Source organism: Phocoena sinus, chromosome 2 (genome assembly GCF_008692025.1).
Source record: "Phocoena sinus isolate mPhoSin1 chromosome 2, mPhoSin1.pri, whole genome shotgun sequence".
In the NCBI taxonomy this organism is placed as follows: domain Eukaryota; kingdom Metazoa; phylum Chordata; class Mammalia; order Artiodactyla; family Phocoenidae; genus Phocoena; species Phocoena sinus.
This window is the reverse complement of record NC_045764.1, coordinates 61,577,152-61,595,782: the sequence shown is the minus strand read 5'-3', so window position 1 is coordinate 61,595,782 and position 18,631 is coordinate 61,577,152. Positions and strand designations below refer to the sequence as shown.

General features: G+C 48.8%; 1 protein-coding gene across 3 annotated transcripts in view; it reads right to left on the bottom strand.

Moving 5' to 3' along the window:
* Positions 1-2: 2 nt before the first annotated feature.
* EDC3 (enhancer of mRNA decapping 3) overlaps positions 3-18,631 on the bottom strand; it is a 51,924-nt gene continuing 33,295 nt past the window's right edge. For 2 of the 3 annotated variants that reach the window (XM_032623377.1, XM_032623378.1), the window contains 3 exons: positions 8,745-8,898; positions 4,916-5,133; positions 3-2,436 (listed from right to left, as the gene is read on the bottom strand). In XM_032623377.1, the coding sequence (XP_032479268.1) occupies positions 2,102-2,436; positions 4,916-5,133; positions 8,745-8,898 (707 nt within the window). In that variant the 3' untranslated portion in view covers positions 3-2,101. The remainder of the gene's footprint in view (positions 2,437-4,915; positions 5,134-8,744; positions 8,899-18,631) is intronic. The other variant, XM_032623376.1, reaches the window with a different exon arrangement.

Below are 18,631 nucleotides of genomic sequence, written 5' to 3'. Positions count from 1 at the left end.
AGCACAGGACTCCGTCATTCAGCTTTATTTTCGTGCTGGTTTTTGGTTCCCCAAGAGCTGCAGGAGTGATCGTCTTGGCCACCTGACGGGGGCTCCCTAGGACTGGGCACTGTGGGCAGGTTACCTCTGAAAAGAGCTGAAGAGAGAAGAATCGTGCTTATCTTTACCACCACTGGGGAAGGCCCAGGCTGAGGGCAGGAAGAGGCTCCAGGGCCACCTGGGGAGAAAACAGGGAGAGGCTTGGGCACCAACTCCCAGTGGCCCCTCAACACAAGGCCATCACCCCCAGGGTCACTGTGACTTACTGGAGCAAGCACAGTCTTCTGGGCCAGGGTTCTTCTAGCTCGTTTCTCACTGTACCCAATTAGGAGACCTCACTGCATCAACAGGCAGCCAGAACCTGTTTAATGGCTGCTTACTAAAATGCCTGTAATCCAGCACTGCTCCTCAGATTATGGCCCTGCCTCTAAAGAGAGGGCCCCATTATGGGAGCTCCTTGGCCCTGAGAGTGAGCAGAGGCTCAGGAAGGATACACAGCACGGGGTTCACAGTCGCTGGCCTTCCGCTGCTGGAGACAGTTTAACATCTGAGGGAAGATGACGGGAAAGGAGGGACCAGCCCTCTCTCCCCTGCCTCATCGGCTCCTGCCTATGCTCCTAGAAGAAAAGTGGTAAGTAGCCTGAAACCCATGGTACCAGGGCCTACCCTGTGTCCATGATCCACCCCCTTAACCAGAGTGGGTGGGCACAGCAGAAGGAAGCCTGAAGCCCTGAATCAGGCTTTAAAGCACAGGCCTTTTGCAGGGGCCCCTCTCAGGAACTTCAGGGCACGGCTCCTGTTCTACCAGCCTTCAGGGCCTGGGCCTGTGAACATCTGGGGGCTTAGTGCCTTAGGATCTGAGCAGCAGTGTGTTCCTAAGGCTGAGCCCCACCAGCTAGCTCATCCAGAACTAGCCTCATTTTGGCATCTTTGAGACAGGGTGCTGGCCCTGAGCCCACTCATCTAGAGAAAACAATCATAACGGGTTCAAGGCCCAGACTGTAAAAGCTGGGGTAGAGCCCACATGGGAGGGACGTGCGCCCTGCTCTGGGATCACAGCTGCTGGGGACTATTTCAGGGGAAGGGCAGAGGGGGCAGAAGAGCGTAGGGGGTGTGTGTGCAGGCAAGGAGGGGTGGGGAGTGGTGGCTTAGGACGGAAGCACCAGGGAGCCTCTTCTGGCTCAGCACCAGGCTCCCCCAGGGGCCTCCCCAATACTTAACATTAAAGCTGCACCCTGAGGGGTCTGGCCCCAGACCAGGCAAAGGCTCAGCCCCCAGCTATAGAGTATGGGGTTGGGGGGCACTGCTGGCAAGATGGGCACTGTGGTTCTACAGTAACATAACCTTATACTACCTGTGCTGAAGACAACAGAAAAACAGTAAAAAAAAAATCCCAATACAGTAACACCATTCTGATGCCATTCCCCTTCCCTGCCTCCCAGAGTGATGGAGTGAAAAAAAAACCCCAGCATAAAACTTGGATCAGCTCAAGAGAAAGAGTCAAAAGCCCCCAAATCAACCTGTGGCGGGGCTGAGGGAAGGCCTCAAAGCCCTCAACGGAACGGAGACTGCAAGTCTGCCCTCTAGTGGACAACTGCAGTGCAGCCAGTTCCACGTGATCTGAGGAAGGGCCGCTTACCTGGGGTTGTGAGGGAAGCAAGGGAGACAGAGCCACAAGCTCGGCACCAGAGCCAGCTCAGGCCCCAAACAGGGCTGCCCCACCCCTCGAGGCGCTCGCCCAGGCCCAGAGGCTGTAAACGTGACACACAGTCTGTGAGCTGCCTATGTCTGTAAACAAAGCCCCACCTGATCACACAGGGGGCCGAGTGTAGCAATGCCTGGAGCCACTGTGCACAGAGCCTGCCACTCGCCCCGCACACCCAGTAAGAAAGCTTTCCCTGGCTAAGGGCAGGTGACAGGTCTGTTTTAAATATGAGCTGTTCTCTCAAAGAAAGAAACCAAAAAGAGAAAAAACAACAAGGTCCATGAAGCTTCACATCCTTAAGGCGTTCGTTGGCAGGAGCAGCAGGGGACCGCAGGGTCCAGCCTGCCCAGAGCCCTTCTAGGCAGAGTGCAGTGGGATGACAAACTTGCAGCCAAAGGGTGAGTGGTAGCTGATGCCCACCTCCTGGAATACCTGCTGGGGAATGCCGATGTCGCACAAATAGACACGGCCTGCGTGCTCCCCCAGAGGCAGAGGTAAGCCCAGAGCCAGTGACCACTTGGCATCGATGCCCTGTTCGACTTCATGCACAGGAGGGTCTATGCTGAGTACTGGTGCCCGGTTCTGGTTGGCCCAGGCCACGGCTGCTTTGTACCAGGGCTGATCCCGCAGGAAGGCATTCTCGGGACAATCCAGGCAGTTGATCACCAGGTCCACAGGGCTGGTGGGCAGATCTGTAGGTGGAAAGAGTGCCATCTGAAAACCCCTATAAAGTAGCAGCCCAGGCTGGCACTAGAACCATGGTGGCCCCCAAGAGTGTCTTGTTCAGACACCACTCCAATGCCTCTCCAGAGAACAGCCTTCTCAAGGCTGGGTCAGTACTCAGGCCCCAGAAGTTCCAAGGCCTGGTTAGGCCGGGTGCTAGAGACCAAGGGCGTGTCAGCCCGATGGACCACTGTCCTCATGGAGCTCCCAGGCTGAAGCACTGTCCTGCTGGGTGTGCAGAGCTTCTCAGGACACAAGGCCCTTGCCTCCTCCGCATAGCTGACTAACTCCCTGGTAAATTACAGGCTCTGGGAAGGTGGGCTCTACTGCCATGTCAGCCCTCGCAGGGAGACTGTGCCTCGGGCTCAGGAGAAATGGGCTGACTGCCATTTGCTGCCCGGCCCAAGAAGTGTGAGAGGCAAGGGCACGCTCATTCTACACCAGGCCGTCCTGCTTCAGACTGCCTGGCCCTGCGGCCCTCTCACTATCACGGAAATAAGTCCTCCTTGCGGCCCAACCTTAAGAACGGGGAAGGGATCTATCACTTCTCTCAGGGGTTTTAAAAGGCTTCTCTGCTCTAACCAGGCCTCTGGGACAGTGTAAGAACAGATATCTCAACAAGTATGTAAGCCTTGAGCAGCCCAAGAGGCTAAACTGAGACTAGTGGAAATCAGACCAAACTCAAAGGTGAGCATCCTCAGACTTGCCTCCTGGGGCAGTCGGGATAGAAAGGCTTGTGGGCAGCTAGACGAAGAACCAACCGCCTGGAAAAGGGCATCATGTTACAGATCTCAAGGGGGGGACCCACATACGAGAACCCCTCCCCAGGTCTCAGCCTTAAGTAATGACATATCGCAATTAGAGACTGATGGCTTCCTTACTCAGAACAGGCCACTATGGATGGAGGTGGTGGTGTCCCTGTGGGCCCTGAGGCTCTCAAGAGTGGGAGCGGCAGCTTATCTTCCGCGTGCCCACAGGAGGAGCCTGGCCTGAGAGTAACGGCAACCTAGAATGGCTTGCTGACATAGCTGAACACACCGTTCTTTCTTTACTTGCCTTTCAGGTGCCAGGCCCTCTGGGTTTTCCTTCTCCTTCACTGACCACTCTTTCCCTGTCTCCTTAGCTGGTCTCTCAAGTCCCTGACTTCTATACAAAGAACTCAGTCTAACAACTTCTCTATCTAATCTCTCTTCCTAGGAGACATCTTATCCAGGCTCATTATGGCTTTAAATACCACCCACACACTTGTAACTCCAGACCAGATCCCTTAACTCCAGACTCTTCTCCATCAATCAACATTTCCACCTGCATATCCAACAGGCATCTCTAACTGAGCTTCTGCTCTTCTTCCCCAAACCTCCCCCACCCCCAGCTCTTCCCATCTCAGCGATGGGACCTCCATCCTTCCAGTTACTCAGGCCAAAAACCTTGGAGTCTTTCTTAACCCTTCCCTTTCTCTCGTCCCTTACACCCCATCTGTAAACTCTTATCTTCAATATTGCTTCAGAAACTAACCACCTTTCATCACTTCCACGCTGTCTTAGCCACCAACATTTCTCTCTCCAATTATCACAATAGCCTTAATAACTCTCTTTGTAAGCCTACAGTCTGCTCTCAAACAACAGCCATAATGATCATTTGGAACCCGATTTGGATTATATCTTTCTTCTACTAATTCCTCCAGTGACTCTCCATCTCACCCAGAGTAAAAATTCAAACCCTCACAGTGATCCACAGGCCCTTTATGACTGGACCCTGAAATGTCTAAGTCTGCTACCCTCCACCCAACCCTCCAACATTCCGTCTTCCTTCCCTGCCTGCTTTATTTGTCTCCATAACACTTACTGCCATGTGACCCGGAAGAGATATCACTTGTCATCTGTCCTAACCAGAATGTAAGCTCCACGGAAGCATGGATTAAGAAAAAAAATCTGGGACTTCCCTGGTGGCACGGTGGTTAAGACTCCATGCTCCCAATGCAGGGGGCCTGGGTTTGATCCCTGGTCTGGGAACTAGATCCCACATGCATGCCGCAACTAAGAGTTCGCATGCCACAACTAAGGAGCCAGCGAGCTGCAACTAAGGAGCCCGCCTGCCACAGCTAAGACCCAATGCAACCAAATAAATAAATATTTTCTTAGAAAAAAAATCTATCGCCATATCCCCAGTGTCAAAAACAGTGCCCGTTCTGTAAATATCTGTGAAATGAATAAATAGGTCCCCACCTCTCCATTTGAGTAGTGGGAGAAGGAGGAGGGTGAAAGGGATAGGAAGTAGGCAAGTCGACACCAAAGGTATTTATTTCCTTAGACACTAAGACTACTTACGGGCAAAGCATTCTTTACCCTTGTGGTGCTTTTCCACCTGTCACCACTGGGCGGCACCGCCAGACCAATGAAAGCACCGAGGACGGAGAGGGCCTCAGCCCAGCTCTGTGCAAGTGCTCACCTTTGAGGCTAGACACTTGTTGGCCCTGGGTCTTGCTGAAGAGAGACAGTTCGTTGGTAATGGATTCCAGCATCTTCACGAAGTTGGGCAGGAAGAGGATGACCTGGACATCATGGTTGGCTAGGTGCCTCCCACAGCTGATACCCTGAGCCCCCTTCACATGGGGCCCACATAGCAGGGCCACCGTAGGCCTCTGGTGAACATTTTTGGGGTTCAACCTGGAACAGAAGGCAAAGCAGCGTTACCAGCTGCAGACTTGCCAATCCCTTGCATCATATACCAGGCAAGTGCCTCTCAGCACCTACTGCTCTCAGAGTTCTCGCTAGTCCCAGGTTCCAGAGGAGGATGGACAAAATCCACTGAAGGCCAGGTTTACAGGGTGGCACTCCCACTGTCCCACATACCGGTGTCATGTCATCTGCTGGGTCCTCTCATTAGGTAGTTCACCCAGATCTTGTTCCATATGACACTGTTGCCAGAACATTGCTTTCTGACCAAGAACACTTACTGTTCTCACCGTATGACCTATTAGGTCCAAACTCTTCTTAGAAAAGAGGCTTTTCTAACTCTGCAGCCTTCTTTGCTCTTCTTCCCCAACATGTCTGCTCCACTGCAGGAACACTGGTCTCATCAATCTCGGCTGCCCGTGTAAGGTTCTTTCTTGCTTCTGCTCAAACTATTTCCCCTGCCCAGAAACCCCTTCACTTGTGAAACTCTGACCCACCCCTTTTACGATTACTCTGCCTCAACTCCTAAGACACTCACAGCAAGTACCAAAGACGGTAGTTCTAAATCATCCTCAATCAGTTGCCAGTCCAAGTTCTCTTTACTGAGCTGCCAGTAAGCTAATAAGGGCAATGGTGTAGATACTAACAGTACCTATTTCATAGGACGCTGGGTGGATGAATGGAGTAAAGCACTTGTAACAGGAGCCGACACACAAAGTACTCAATCGATGCTGGCACTGTTACACTACTGGTCACAGAGGAGGCAGCAGGCGGGCTAGGGGCTTCCCGGCCTCCTAGGCTGGTAGCGGCCTTGGACACCCACTTCCTGATGAAGTCACTTCCAGCTTCCTGCCGTTCAAAGTTGAGACCTCTCTGGTCTCAGAAAAGCCACAAGTAAGGAGGTTTAGAGGATTAGCCCTAGAGCTGTGCCTGACTCAGTCTGCCCCCAGGGCAGGAAGGGAAGGGGAGATGAACAGCAAGAAAGAGGCTTAGGCCCCTGCTTAGGGGCGGAGCAGTGACAGTCACTCTTTTTCCCCAAAGAGAGGAAGACAGATGTTGTCAAGCCAAAGAGGAAACCCCCACTCCCCAAATAAATTTGGGGCAATCTGGTAATGTACTTTACATATACACCGAGTCATTCATTTCCCTCACCATGTTTGCATCTTACGGAAATATGATGAGTACTTCTCCCTTCACGCAGATACTGTGGAGTTCTGGCATCTGACTCACCCGTGTCTGTTCCCTAAATGGACTCTCCCTCTCACAGAGGCATCCCCATCAGAGGACTCAAAACGGACCACGGCACCCACATACCCAACGGCAGGGTCAGAGTATAGGCACTGCAGACCTGGCCCCACCGTGAACCAGCAATGTCACGTGGGCCAAGTTTTTCTGCTCTCTGAGCCTTAGCTTTGCTCATCTTAAAACCTGGGTTACTATTTACCTTCGAGGTGAAGCTATGAGGATCAGATTAAATGCTGTTGTGAAAGCACAGTGCAAAAATGCATGGTACTTGACACACATGAAACTGATTACCGTGGTATCTTTCTCAAAGGAAAACCAGCAACTGCTGCAAACGACAGGAGATGGCCCTCTGAGAGTTCAGACACTGAAAGAACAGACAGGCGCAAGGACAGCCAACTCCAAGAAGCTGACTAGAGGAATGTGACTTGGGGAGGACATTCAGATCCTGCCCCCAAACTGCTGGGAAGCCACTTAATGGCCTCAAATACTCCCAGGAAGAGGTTATTCCTCAAGTTGCCCCAATGGCTGCTCTGGGAGAAGGTTCAACGGTCATCAGACCCAAGGGCAGGATACTCCTTCAGAGAGCAGCTTGCACTACTTCCTCCTTTGGGGTCTCCAACTGGCTCTTTCCTGGCAGAGGAGAGGCCAGGGAACCAGGCTGGGAAGCAGGCCTAAATCAAGGGACAAGGAGGAATGAACACAATGCTACAGGGTGAGGGGAGAGGAGAAGCCAGGAGGGGAAATCTCACAGCCAGCGTGGATCACTTTAGACACCACTCTCCCACAAGGCTACCAAAGTCCTCCTCTTTATTGACAAATACAGCAGATACCTGTCAACTCTAATTGTGCTTGCGCTCTCAGCATCGCCATTGCTGACCACCCCTTTATTCCTCAAACACCATTCCTTTGGTTCTTAAACACTACCCTCTTGGTTCTCTTACCTCTCTGGCTTTAAACTTTCTTAGCTAGTTTGGAAGGCTCCTCATCTCTTAACTCTGCTTTAATGCTAATGTTCCCCAGAATTCCACCCTAGGCCCTTTCCTCCCTTTACACCCTCTCCTTAGAGGAGCTTGCCTATTCTTATACCATGTATCAGATGATGACTTCCAGATCTTTATCTTCTGCTCAGACCTTTTTCTAAACTTCAGATCCCGACTGCCAATGGTTTACTGGATGTCTCACAGGCCTCCTAAACCCAACATATCCAAAACAAAATCCACAATCTCCCCCAAACCTGCTCCTCTTCCCACGTTCCTTATCACAGTGAATGCTATCACTAGCCAACCAGATGTCCACGCTAGAACGCTTTAAGTTCAGTGATCACCGACACTTCACTTTCTATCACCTTCCATATCCATTCAATACCCTGCCCTGCTGATCTTACCTTTAAAAATTCCCTCATCCACCCACTTCTCTGATCCCTACTTCCCTGCTTGGGGCCACCATCACCTGGCCCCTGGCTCAGTTTTCTAACTGGTCTCATGGCCCCCGTCTTGCCTCCTCCTTTAATCTACTTGGCCAAAGTCACCTTTTTGAAACACAAGACTAACCACGTTACAGCACTACTGAAATCCCTTTAGCAGCTCCCTGCCTCTCAGCTGTACCAAAGCCCTACTTTCCAGCCACACAAAATGACTTATGGATCCACGGTCTCCTGATCCTTTCTGCCCTCGGCACACGCTTGTTACTTTTCCCCCTTGCTCTGTAGGACTCAGTTTGGATGTCACTGCTCTAGGAAGGGTGAGTGGCTTCTCCAGCCTGGAGTAGAAATGTGGCTTCCTGGAGAGGCTTCTGTTTCCTCTACCACAGCACTGGACTTTCTGGAGACCTCACTAAGCTACTGGAGGACAGAAGCAGTATTTTCTTATTCTTTGTATCCCTAGCCCTAGCACAAGGTCTGGTACATGGTATCAGTAAACATCCACAAAACTAAGCACTGCCCCTGATATAGCAGCCTAAAAGGGCAAGTGGAAAGGTACCAAAGTCTAGCTCTCAGATATGGAACTCAGGATTGATTTTTACCCCAGCCCTCTGAGTGAATGGCGAGTTCCAAAGGCTGGGTCTCTGAAGGTTCTTAGAAAGCAAGCCTCTAGTAGTCAGCAGGGGTCTGAGAGTCAGCTGTTACCACGAAGGAAGGATCAAAGGGTGGTTTGCTGGGAGAAGAATGAGGACTTCCAGGACAAGGGTGAGAGAGGCAAACAAAAACCTTGTAGCATCCCGGAAAGTGACTTCACAGAGGTACTCACGTTAGAGGAGCGGCCACGGTCTGATGAACTCTGTGCGCGACGCACGGTGGTGGTACTGAGGCAGAGCCGCATCACCCCACACTCAGCCCCCACCGGTCTGGAGGCATTTACCTGTTGGGTCCTCCGAGTAGGGTCAGTGCCATCTGACTGGCACACACGCCTGTCATCTCCAGTCTCCGCTCCAGAGTCAAGCCATGCTTCTCAGCCACAGACAACAGCTTTTTATGCAGCTCATAGGAAATACTTGGGACAACCAGGCCAGAGTCTGCAGTTTGAAAGGAGGTGAGGAAAAAGGGCAAGTGACTACAGGAAACCAGCTCCACAAGTGGGTGTAGTTGATCTGTGAAAGCCAAGACTTTAAGACTGACCCTCCCCAGCCCACCTGCCTAATCTGGGACTTAGGCATGCTATGCAGCTCTCCACAGAGCTCCAGCAGTGCGTGGGGAACTGAGCAACAACCCGTTCAGGTTACCACAGAGCAGGGATGAACTTAAACTCTTAGAAGTGTAGCTTTAGACCACAAAGGCCAAATCCATGAAGATGTATTTGGTACTATCAAGAAAAGGCTGCAATCTATCAACCGCATTAGAAGAAAACATGCTTTTCTCAAAGTGGGGGAAATGCCATTCCCGGCAGTGAGGTTTTCCTCACAAGCAGACCCCTTATCCTTCCCCAGAGTGGAACAGACACTAGCTAACCCCTCCTGACCCTCTTGGTCCCTGCTGTTCAATTTCAAGGCAGGATGACTTGTTCATCCCATCTGCTCCCCACATCTTCTTCCTCCTACTGTCCTCTACTTAGCCCTTCCTTTTGGCTGAAGAAATTCAACTAGGAACTTGCTTTCTTAAATAATTTTGTCATTTTCTCCCCAATACTCTTACCACAGGGAAAGAGTACACGGAAAGTAACCTATGGCTTGCTTTAAGCTACTCAGAAGAATCTTCTACTCACCATAAACAAACAGAACTCTATAAAGGTTAGGGAGAATCACAGTCATTGAACGTACACCATGGAAAGTACTGATACCTGGTTTTACAAGGTCAAAGTCTGCAGCAGCTGGGTACACTTGAAGGAGTCCACAGTATTATACGTATCAGTAGCAAGGTGCCGTTTCAGGGCCCAGAAAACCAGGACAGGAAAGAAACAGCAAAGTCAAAAATTGTGATCTTTTGCCTTGACAACTAATGCCATCTTACAAAGGCTAAAGTCACTGGGCTGGCCCCAAGGGAGCAAACCCTCTGCCAAACAGCCCCATGCGGCCTCACTGGCAGACCAAGAAACACAGATTCCAATCAGCAAGTCATCGTGGGATTGCATGTAATTAGTTTTGTCTGGCTGGATCACATGCCTTTTCAGATCCTGTGTCCTCATCTATACTGGACTGCAAACTCCTCAAAGTAGGGAAATAAGCCTCTTACCTCCTCAGCCCCCACCTCAGTTATACTGTCCCAGCTGTAGTTATTTACCAATAGAGGCAAGTTCTCATCAGGTACTCAAACGTATAAATGATGCAAACCTACTGCTATTTGTAGTGTGGCTTACTTAACTCTAAGGCAGAAGTTTTCAGAAAGCGCGCCATCATCCTGTTGGTTCCAGAGCCCTGTACAGAAAAACTTTTCTTCCTCACTGATCCTTTCGGGAGAAATTTCTTGAGGTTCTTTCTGTCAGATATCCAATCCTTCCTACGTGGATTCTTAAAACCACACAGAATTAGGCTGTGGCTATACATTTTAACAACAGAAATCCAAGGATAAAGACTGAACTTAAAGCACCCACGTCTGTATCCTTTCAAGGGAAGGCAAAATAATAATAACTTAATGTAATAATAAAATAAAAACCATCTCCATATCAAAATTCACACTATCCTGTCGGTTAATTGACCCCTTCCACCTGTATGAGTCCTACTCCTGCCTGGGGCAGACAACGAACAGTGAGCTTTGCCTCTCCCCTCCCCCTTTGTGAAATGTCAGTCATTGATATCCCCGATGCTGATGCTGGAGGCTGTAGCCTCACCCTGACCTTGCAAGTCAACCACTGATTAAAAGAGCCATTTCTTATGACCTGCTCCAGACATGCATACGTTATCAGAACTAATTAGGAACCACTGATAGCAGTGTGAAAAAGCTGAATGAATTCTCAGGAGTCCTAAGCCACTAACAACCCTAAACCTGTCAGACAAGTCATGCACCTGCCTACTTCAAACACCCTCTTCACCTGCAGAGTCACGCAAGGGAGAGCTTTCCCTCCAGTCCGTGCGTTTCTTCACCTACGTACTCCCTTCCTGGTGAATTTGAAACAGGTCAGGGCAGTGAGTCTTGGGCCTGCCACCCCACTAATCAAACTTTCTTTCTGGGACTAGGTCTTGTGCTGTGCGTATAGGCACCCCCTCTCCGGTTCTGAGGGCTCTCTGGGGGCAGGCTGAGTGTTTTCTGCTACCTTTCTCCTCAGTCTTAGGGGTACAAAACTCATGGCACAGGCGGAGAGTTGACTCCACTCTGGCTGGCTGAATGCTGCAGCTGGAAACTGTGTGTCTATTACAGCTCACCGATTTGTGCTGCACGGAAGGGGTCCTGTTGATGAACTGGCATGTTTGGTAGCCTAGGGAAAGGTATGGCCAGGAATCCTTTCTTCTTAGTCTGCCGGTCGCAGGGTCTAGGACTTCACTGTATTCTACTCTGTATCTCTGAAAGGAACATGCTAGCACCACAAAATGTTCCTTTTCAACATTTACACACAGAGTCCAACCAGTCAGACTGGCTTATCAGAAACAGGCAGAGGGAATAAAATAAACTCCAAAGGAAGGGAACCAAGAGCATAGCGTGTAAACTGCAAACAATAACATCGCCAAAGCCTGAACATGGGCCAAGCCCAATTATGTTTCGGTTGGAAGGTGGATCTTTATTGTTTGGGAACCAAGGCAGTAACATTAGTTGGTAGGGCTTCTCTTAATATTAATATGTACTTTAGAGCTGTCAGTGAAACAAGAGAGAGATATAATTATAGCCAGTTCGTGACAAGCAGAGCACTTCTTAGGATCTGATTAATCTTAGGATATCAAGGAAAACGGCTTAAGCACACCCAGTACAGGCCAAGAGAGAAGATGCCTCCTCCCCGCACAGCTCATTCCACAGCTTGAAGCAGGGCCACAGAGCCTCGTGTGCTGCCCCTTCTTCATGTCTTTGTCACTTCCGCACTGCTCCTTACAGTACATACTATTTGGGGCCTTTCCCTCCCTTACGGACACATATGCATGTCCTCACACCCTCCATCGCACTTGCCCACCCTCAAGACACCTTCTAGCACCACGTCTAAGCCTTCCCCCGCAGCCTCTGCATGTACATTCCCTCCCTGTCCTTCCTACCTCCCAGCCTTTCTGTTGTGTAACAAGGCTCCCACAACAAAGTGTCATCTCAAATCCAAACTCAATCCTCACACTGGCATGGACTTTTAGTTGGAAAGGCTGTGCGTATCCTATGTCTTATCAATGAGGAGCACAGCCCATTACTGGGCATGGGGATTTCTCCAGGACTATGAATTCTGATTCCATTCTGTGGTGGTCACACAACTGGGTGGCGATATCAGACGAGTTCTTTTTTGGAGTATAAAACAACTGGTAAACTCATACCTTTAGACCCAATGTACAGCGAGCCCCTGTAGATTTATATTAAGGTTGCCACAAAATGCAATTTGGTGTCAAGAGTACCTTTGAAAGAAGAATTTATTACGAGAAACCTAAATACCCCTAGTACTCTTCACTGGGGTCCACAAGGCATCCCGTGATCTGGCCCCTGTGTACTTCAGCCCCTTTACCTCGGGCCTCAACCTGCACCACGCTCTGGGCATCGGGGCTGCCTTCTGGTTCCTCAGTACTCCAGGTTCCTCCCAGCCTCAGGAAGCACGTCCCCTCACGTGCTTTCCCTCTTCCGGCACTCTCTTCTCTCTTCCAATGCTCCCTGACACCACACATGGCAGGTTCCTCATTCTTCAGGTCTCAGTTTAAATATCCCTCAGTCTCAGCATGCTGCCTACCTGCTTCACTGTACTGTAAATAACTCTTTTTCCTTTTGGACTATCTACTCTGCTAAACTGTAAGCTCCCTGAGGGCAGTAACTGTGTCTGTCTTGTTCACTGCTGTATCTCCTTCCTCTCCACTGTGCCTTCAGTGCACAATGCCTAGTGGAGGGGCTACATAAATGTGTTGAATTAAAGAATGAATGTGAAGGAAACCTGTATAACAGCCTCAGGGCACTCCTCTCTGCAGCTGGGTAAGAGTCCAGCTGTAACCAAAGGCAAGTGTGGGTAAGATGTTTCTGACTCTTTCCCCACTTCTTCCTTCCCCCATTAACAACTAGAACAACCTCCTATCCACACTGGACCTCATTCCCTCAGGTTAAAGCTCTACTGGAACAAGCTTTGGACTCAAGAGGTAAAGGACTTCCTGACAAGATGACTCACTAATTACAAAGGGGAAAAGTATCTTTACAAGGAAGAAAGCTGTTGGACAACACCTTACCGAGAGATCAAACTAGCCTCAGTGATGGGACAAAGTGACGCTGTGTACTGTATGATGTAATGCTCCAAGAGAGACAGAGTCCCACCAAAATCCTGGAAAAAAGGTTTAACGCGAATCACATCAAAAGGAAACAATCAATAAATCAAAACCAATGGTTATTCTGCAAATCAACTGGCCTAGACTCTTCACAAATGTCAATATCAAAAAAGACACCAAAAGTTGTGGGAACTGTCCTGGTTAAAGGAAATGAAAGAGATCTGACAACTACATGTAATATGCAATGGCTGATTAAAAATACAACTATAGGGACTTCCCTAGTGGCGCAGTGGTTAAGAATCTACCTGCCAATGCAGGGGACACGGGTTCGAGCCCTGGTCCGGGAAGATCCCACGTGCTGAGGAGCAGCTAAGCCCGTGTGCCACAACTACCGAGCCTGCGCTCCAGAGCCCGCGAGCCACAACTACTGAAGCCCGTGCACCTAGAGCCCGTGCTCTGCAACAAAAGAAGCCACTGCAATGAGAAGCCTGCACACCGCAACAGAGAGTAGCCCCCGCTCACTGCAACTAGAGAAAGCCTGCACACAGCAGTGAAGACCCAACGCAGCCGAAAAATAAATGAGTTAAAAAAAAACAACAACAACTATAAAGGACGTGATTGGGACAACTGGAAAGCTCTGCATATGGAATTAAATAATACTTCTGTATTAATTTTAAATTTCCTGAGAGCAATCTTGCAGTGTGCCTGTAGAGAGCAACATCCTACCGCATACATACGGAAGTATTTAGGGGTGAGATGTAATGAGTGCAGCTAAATCTCAAGTTGTTCAGGGGTGTGTGTGTGTGTGTGTGTGTGCATTTATATAAAGTAAATGTGGCAAAATGTTAACTGGTGAATCTAAATGAAGGACATATGGTTGTTCATTATACTATTCTAGCACCTTTTCTGAAAGTTTGAATTTTTTACTCAATATAAAAAGTTGGAGAGAAAAAAGAGTAAAGTGCCTCCAAATGTGATCAACAAATGTTTGCAGAGTAATAATACATCAAGCCAGTGGTGGTCGGGGGGAATGGCAGGAAACAGAATAAATAAAAAGAATATGAAAACAAACCACATTCCCAGTCTTACAACCTAGCTGGAAACAAAAAATATATATGTGCAAATATCAGAGAAAAAAACTGTGTTATCCTGAGCACAAGTGTAAAATAGGAATTTCAAACCAGGAGCTGCAGGTAGTGTCAGATCCTCAATCGGAACCATGCCTCGCAAGACAGACAGAATTACAGTCACAATGATAGAAAAGGGAGCACACTTGAGGTGGCGGAGGAACCATGAACAAAGTTACAGAGGCTGGAAGGGTGTGACATGAGCAGATGAAAACTACCCTGCTTGGAGCCCAGAGACTGACGTGAAGGATAGTTTAGAGTAGTGGGCAGGGCCAGACTTCAGAAGGCATTAAAAGCCAAGTTGTTTTATACAGGATGAAGTTGACAGGGCTAGAAAATGAGGGCAGAAGGCCATGTAGAATTGATTTCAAGGGACAAAGGGAACCTGTGGTGTAGCATAAAAAAGTAAAAGGTCGGGCTTCCCTGGTGGTGCAGTGGTTAAGAATCCTCCTGCCAATGCAGGGGACATGGGTTTGAATCCTGGTCCGGGAGGATCCCGTGTGCCGCGGAGCAACTAAGCCCATGCGCCACAACTACTGAGCCTGCGCTCTAGAGCCCACAAGCCACAACTACTGAAGCCTGTGTGCCTAGAGCCTGTGCTCTGCAACAGGGGAGGCCACTGCAGTGGGAGGCCCGTGCACCGCAACGAGGAGTGGCCCCCGCTCGCCTCAGCTAGAGGGAGACTGCACGCAGCAACAAAGACCCAACGCAGCCAAAAATAAAATTAATTAATTAATTAAAAAAAAAAAAGTAAAAGGTCATGACAATTTTAAGGACCACTGAGGAAGAAGAGAATCCAGAGTCAGAATGAATACTGAGGATAAAGGAAAACTCCTTGTCAGAAGGAATCACTGTGTCATTAAATTAGAAAAAAAATGGCCTCCAGGGTTCTTTCTAGTCATGATTTTTTTTTTTTTTTTTTTGGCTGCGTTGGGTCTCCATTGCTGCACGTGGACTTTCTCTAGTTGTGGCAAGCGGGGGCTACTCTTTGTTGCGGTGTGCAGGCTTCTCATTGCAGTGGCTTCTCTTGTTGTGGAGCACGGGCTCTAGGTATGCGGGCTTCAGTAGTTGTGGCACATGGGCTCAGTAGTTGTGGCTCGCGGGCTCTAGAGCACAGGCTCAGTAGTTGTGGCACACGGGCTTAGTTGCTCCTCAGCATGTGGGATCTTCCCGGACCAGAGCTCAAACCCGTGTCCCCCACATTGGCAGGCAGATTCTTAACCACTGAGCCACCAGGGAAGCCCTCCAGTCATGAATTTTTATGAGAAGTAAGAGGCAAAGATGGCCACAAAGTTTCATGCTGGACACTTTAAAAATGGTGATTCCACTGAAAGAAATGGGAATGCTAAGGAGTCAAAGATATGGGAGGGGGTGAATGACTGACTTAGCTTTGATATGTTGAATTTAAGGAGGATGACAGATACATTGAAATCAAACCCCTGCCTTGCTCTGGCCAGACGCCTGTGGCTGTGAAACGGCAAAGGGCACATAATAGCAAAAAAGTCACATTTGCAGAGACCAACTCAAGTTTCTAAAATGACCAATTGGTACCTTCATCAAAACTCAGGTGTCAGGCCATAATGTGCTGGCTCCAGATCCCCCAGTCCTTAGTTTGAGTTTAAATTCTTAAATTAAAAACCTCTGGCAGCAAGTTGCCATGAGACCTTTTCCAGTAGGACTGTAGGAAGCACAAGTGTTCATTACTGGGGGAAGAGTCTAAGCCAAGACACCTGTCTCAACAGTACTGCTCTAAAACCTCATGAGTGCCAAGGACTACAACCAAGCCCTTCAGGCTGATGACACGTGTCCACCTGATTACCCAAGCCCAGAAACTCTGAAGGATTCCACATTAAAAGAACTTACTACTCCCTCCACTCCTGGCACTGGAGGATCTGCTAGAACCTGAGGATCCCAAAAATCAACCAAGTCACTGTCAAGGAGGTCTGCCCGCAGAGACACAATTTCAGAAACCAGGCTCATCAGCTCTGCTCAATGAAAAGCTGTGGCGGCACTTGGTGCAGGAGCACAGGTATTGTTAATGTAGGTTTTCTGGTTCCAGAACACCTTCTAGAATTTACCTCCTCATGTCTCCCCTGTGGCTCTCTTAGGATAAGAAATGTAAAAGAGGTGCCTCCTGGGCTTCCCTGGTGGTGCAGTGGTTGAGAGTCCGCCTGCCGATGCAGGGGACGCGGGTTCGTGCCCCGGTCCGGGAGGATCCCACATGCCGCGGAGCGGCTGGGCCCGTAAGCCATGGCCGCTGGGCCTGCGCGTCCAGAGCCTGTGCTCTGCAACGGGAGAGGCCACAACAGTGAGAGGCCCACGTACGGCAAAAAAAAAAAAAAAAAAAAAAAAAAAAAGAGGTGCCTCCCTGGGAATGGCATCCCTGTAGCACATGGTCTAATCTGTAAACACAGGAAGGGGAATGAGGGTTGAAGGGAGATCAAGGAAGAACCCATGTGGGTTGGGTCAATGGCTTGAAAAAGCAGTGAGATCATGACCAGTTCCACTGCAGCAGACACTCGAGTCTCCGCGTGAGAAAGATCCTCATGAGCACGACAGCCACTGAGGGCAGTCTTCACTATCCTCAGGGTAAGATTCTTCAATGGCCACTTCGAAGCTCAAAGATTTCTTTCTTTCTGAATTCCTTTTGAACACATAAACAAACCCAAAACAGATTTCCTGATTACCTGTTCTTCAGGAGGTAAAAAACACTGCTCATCTTGAAAGCATCAGGACACATCTTGAGGGACTCTGGGGACAAGAAGTAGAGGAAGGCAGACAGGGCTCAGAGGCAGAAATGGAATGCCAGCTGTGGAAAACAACTGACAGCCTGGAATGGTGAAAGCAGAGCTTGTCCTGAGAGCAAGATACATCGCTACTGAAGCTCAAAGAGGAGAATAAAGAGGCAAGCCAGAAGCAGCAGAAACAAACCAACTGTGGCTTCACCAGCTACTCCCCTTCAGAATAGAACTAGAACTGCTTTTACTGAGAAAAATGAGTATGGGTAAGTGGTGCTGAACTAAGGGAGCGCAAACCAGAGTGCCTCACTCAAACTCTGACTTGATCCTTTTGCAAGACAGTAAGCAGTAACTCTACTTCAGGTCATCTTCATACACTTGCTACTCCCCAAACTTCAGCAGACACACAGGGTGGAGGCTGAGGAACATCCTTCAGGCAAAGCCGATGGGACAACTGTGGAGATTCAGTGCCTATACCAATAGCACCCTGTTGCCTCCCATCCAGCTTCTATATACTTGAAGACAAAAGAAGGCTACACAGTGGAAAACAAATGGCAGAAATTAAATCAGAATTCTACCTAAAATGAAGGGGTCTTGAATAAATGAACCTGAGAAGAATTTATTAGAACCCAGGGAACGAAGAACTCTAGACACTTTAAAGTCATTCCTGGTGAAAGATTTAATGGAACACTTAACTCCAACAAAATGAGGATAATAACAAAAAGGGGATAACAATGCAACCTAATAGAGATGCCATGAAAATTAACTGTGATAAGCATGTGAAGTGCTTAGAACGGTGCCCAGGACATAGTAAATACCCGATGAACGTGCGCTATTATGACGGTGATCATAATGTTGTTTCTCCTGAACCAGGCACTTACCCTTCCTTTTCTGCCACCTCTAAATCTTGTACACACTTCCATTATTTGTCTGGTTACCCTATGTAAGGCCCCCGAGGTGATGGACAGTGACTTACCCAGAGCATCTAGAACGGTGCCCGGCACACAGTAAAAATTTTATAAATGTTGATGCTTTGAACTTTACTGAGACAGCCTTTGCACTTCACATTAAAGTCAAATATTGACTGAATAATAATTATAAGCCAGGCATTGCACTAGCTGCTTTCCACATGATCTCATTTAATTGCCAAATATTATCCCACTTTACAGACAAGGAAACAGGCTCAGTAGTCCCCATGTGGCTACATAACTCAATTCTCTGACCCTACAGAAGCCTCCTCTTTGAAGCCTTTAATACTGAATAGTTAGTAAGTCCCTCAGTGTGGCAACTCTACTAATTGCTTTCTCTGGGCTCAGCCACAAAGCAATGCAAGAAGAAAATCACAAAAACTTGGCCCATTAAAACCTCATGCAATCTAACTACAACTGGACTCGCTGCCATTCTTCACACCCCACAGATTCAATGCCTTTGAATTGTTGTTCACTCAACCCTCTTCAACCTGTCTTCAATCATCAAATCCTATCAAAGTCCCCTTTGTCACTTCTCTCACATCTCTGTCTTCCTTTCCATTCAGAGGTCCAAACCCCTGGCATATTAGTTATATCACCAGTCTAACTTATCTTC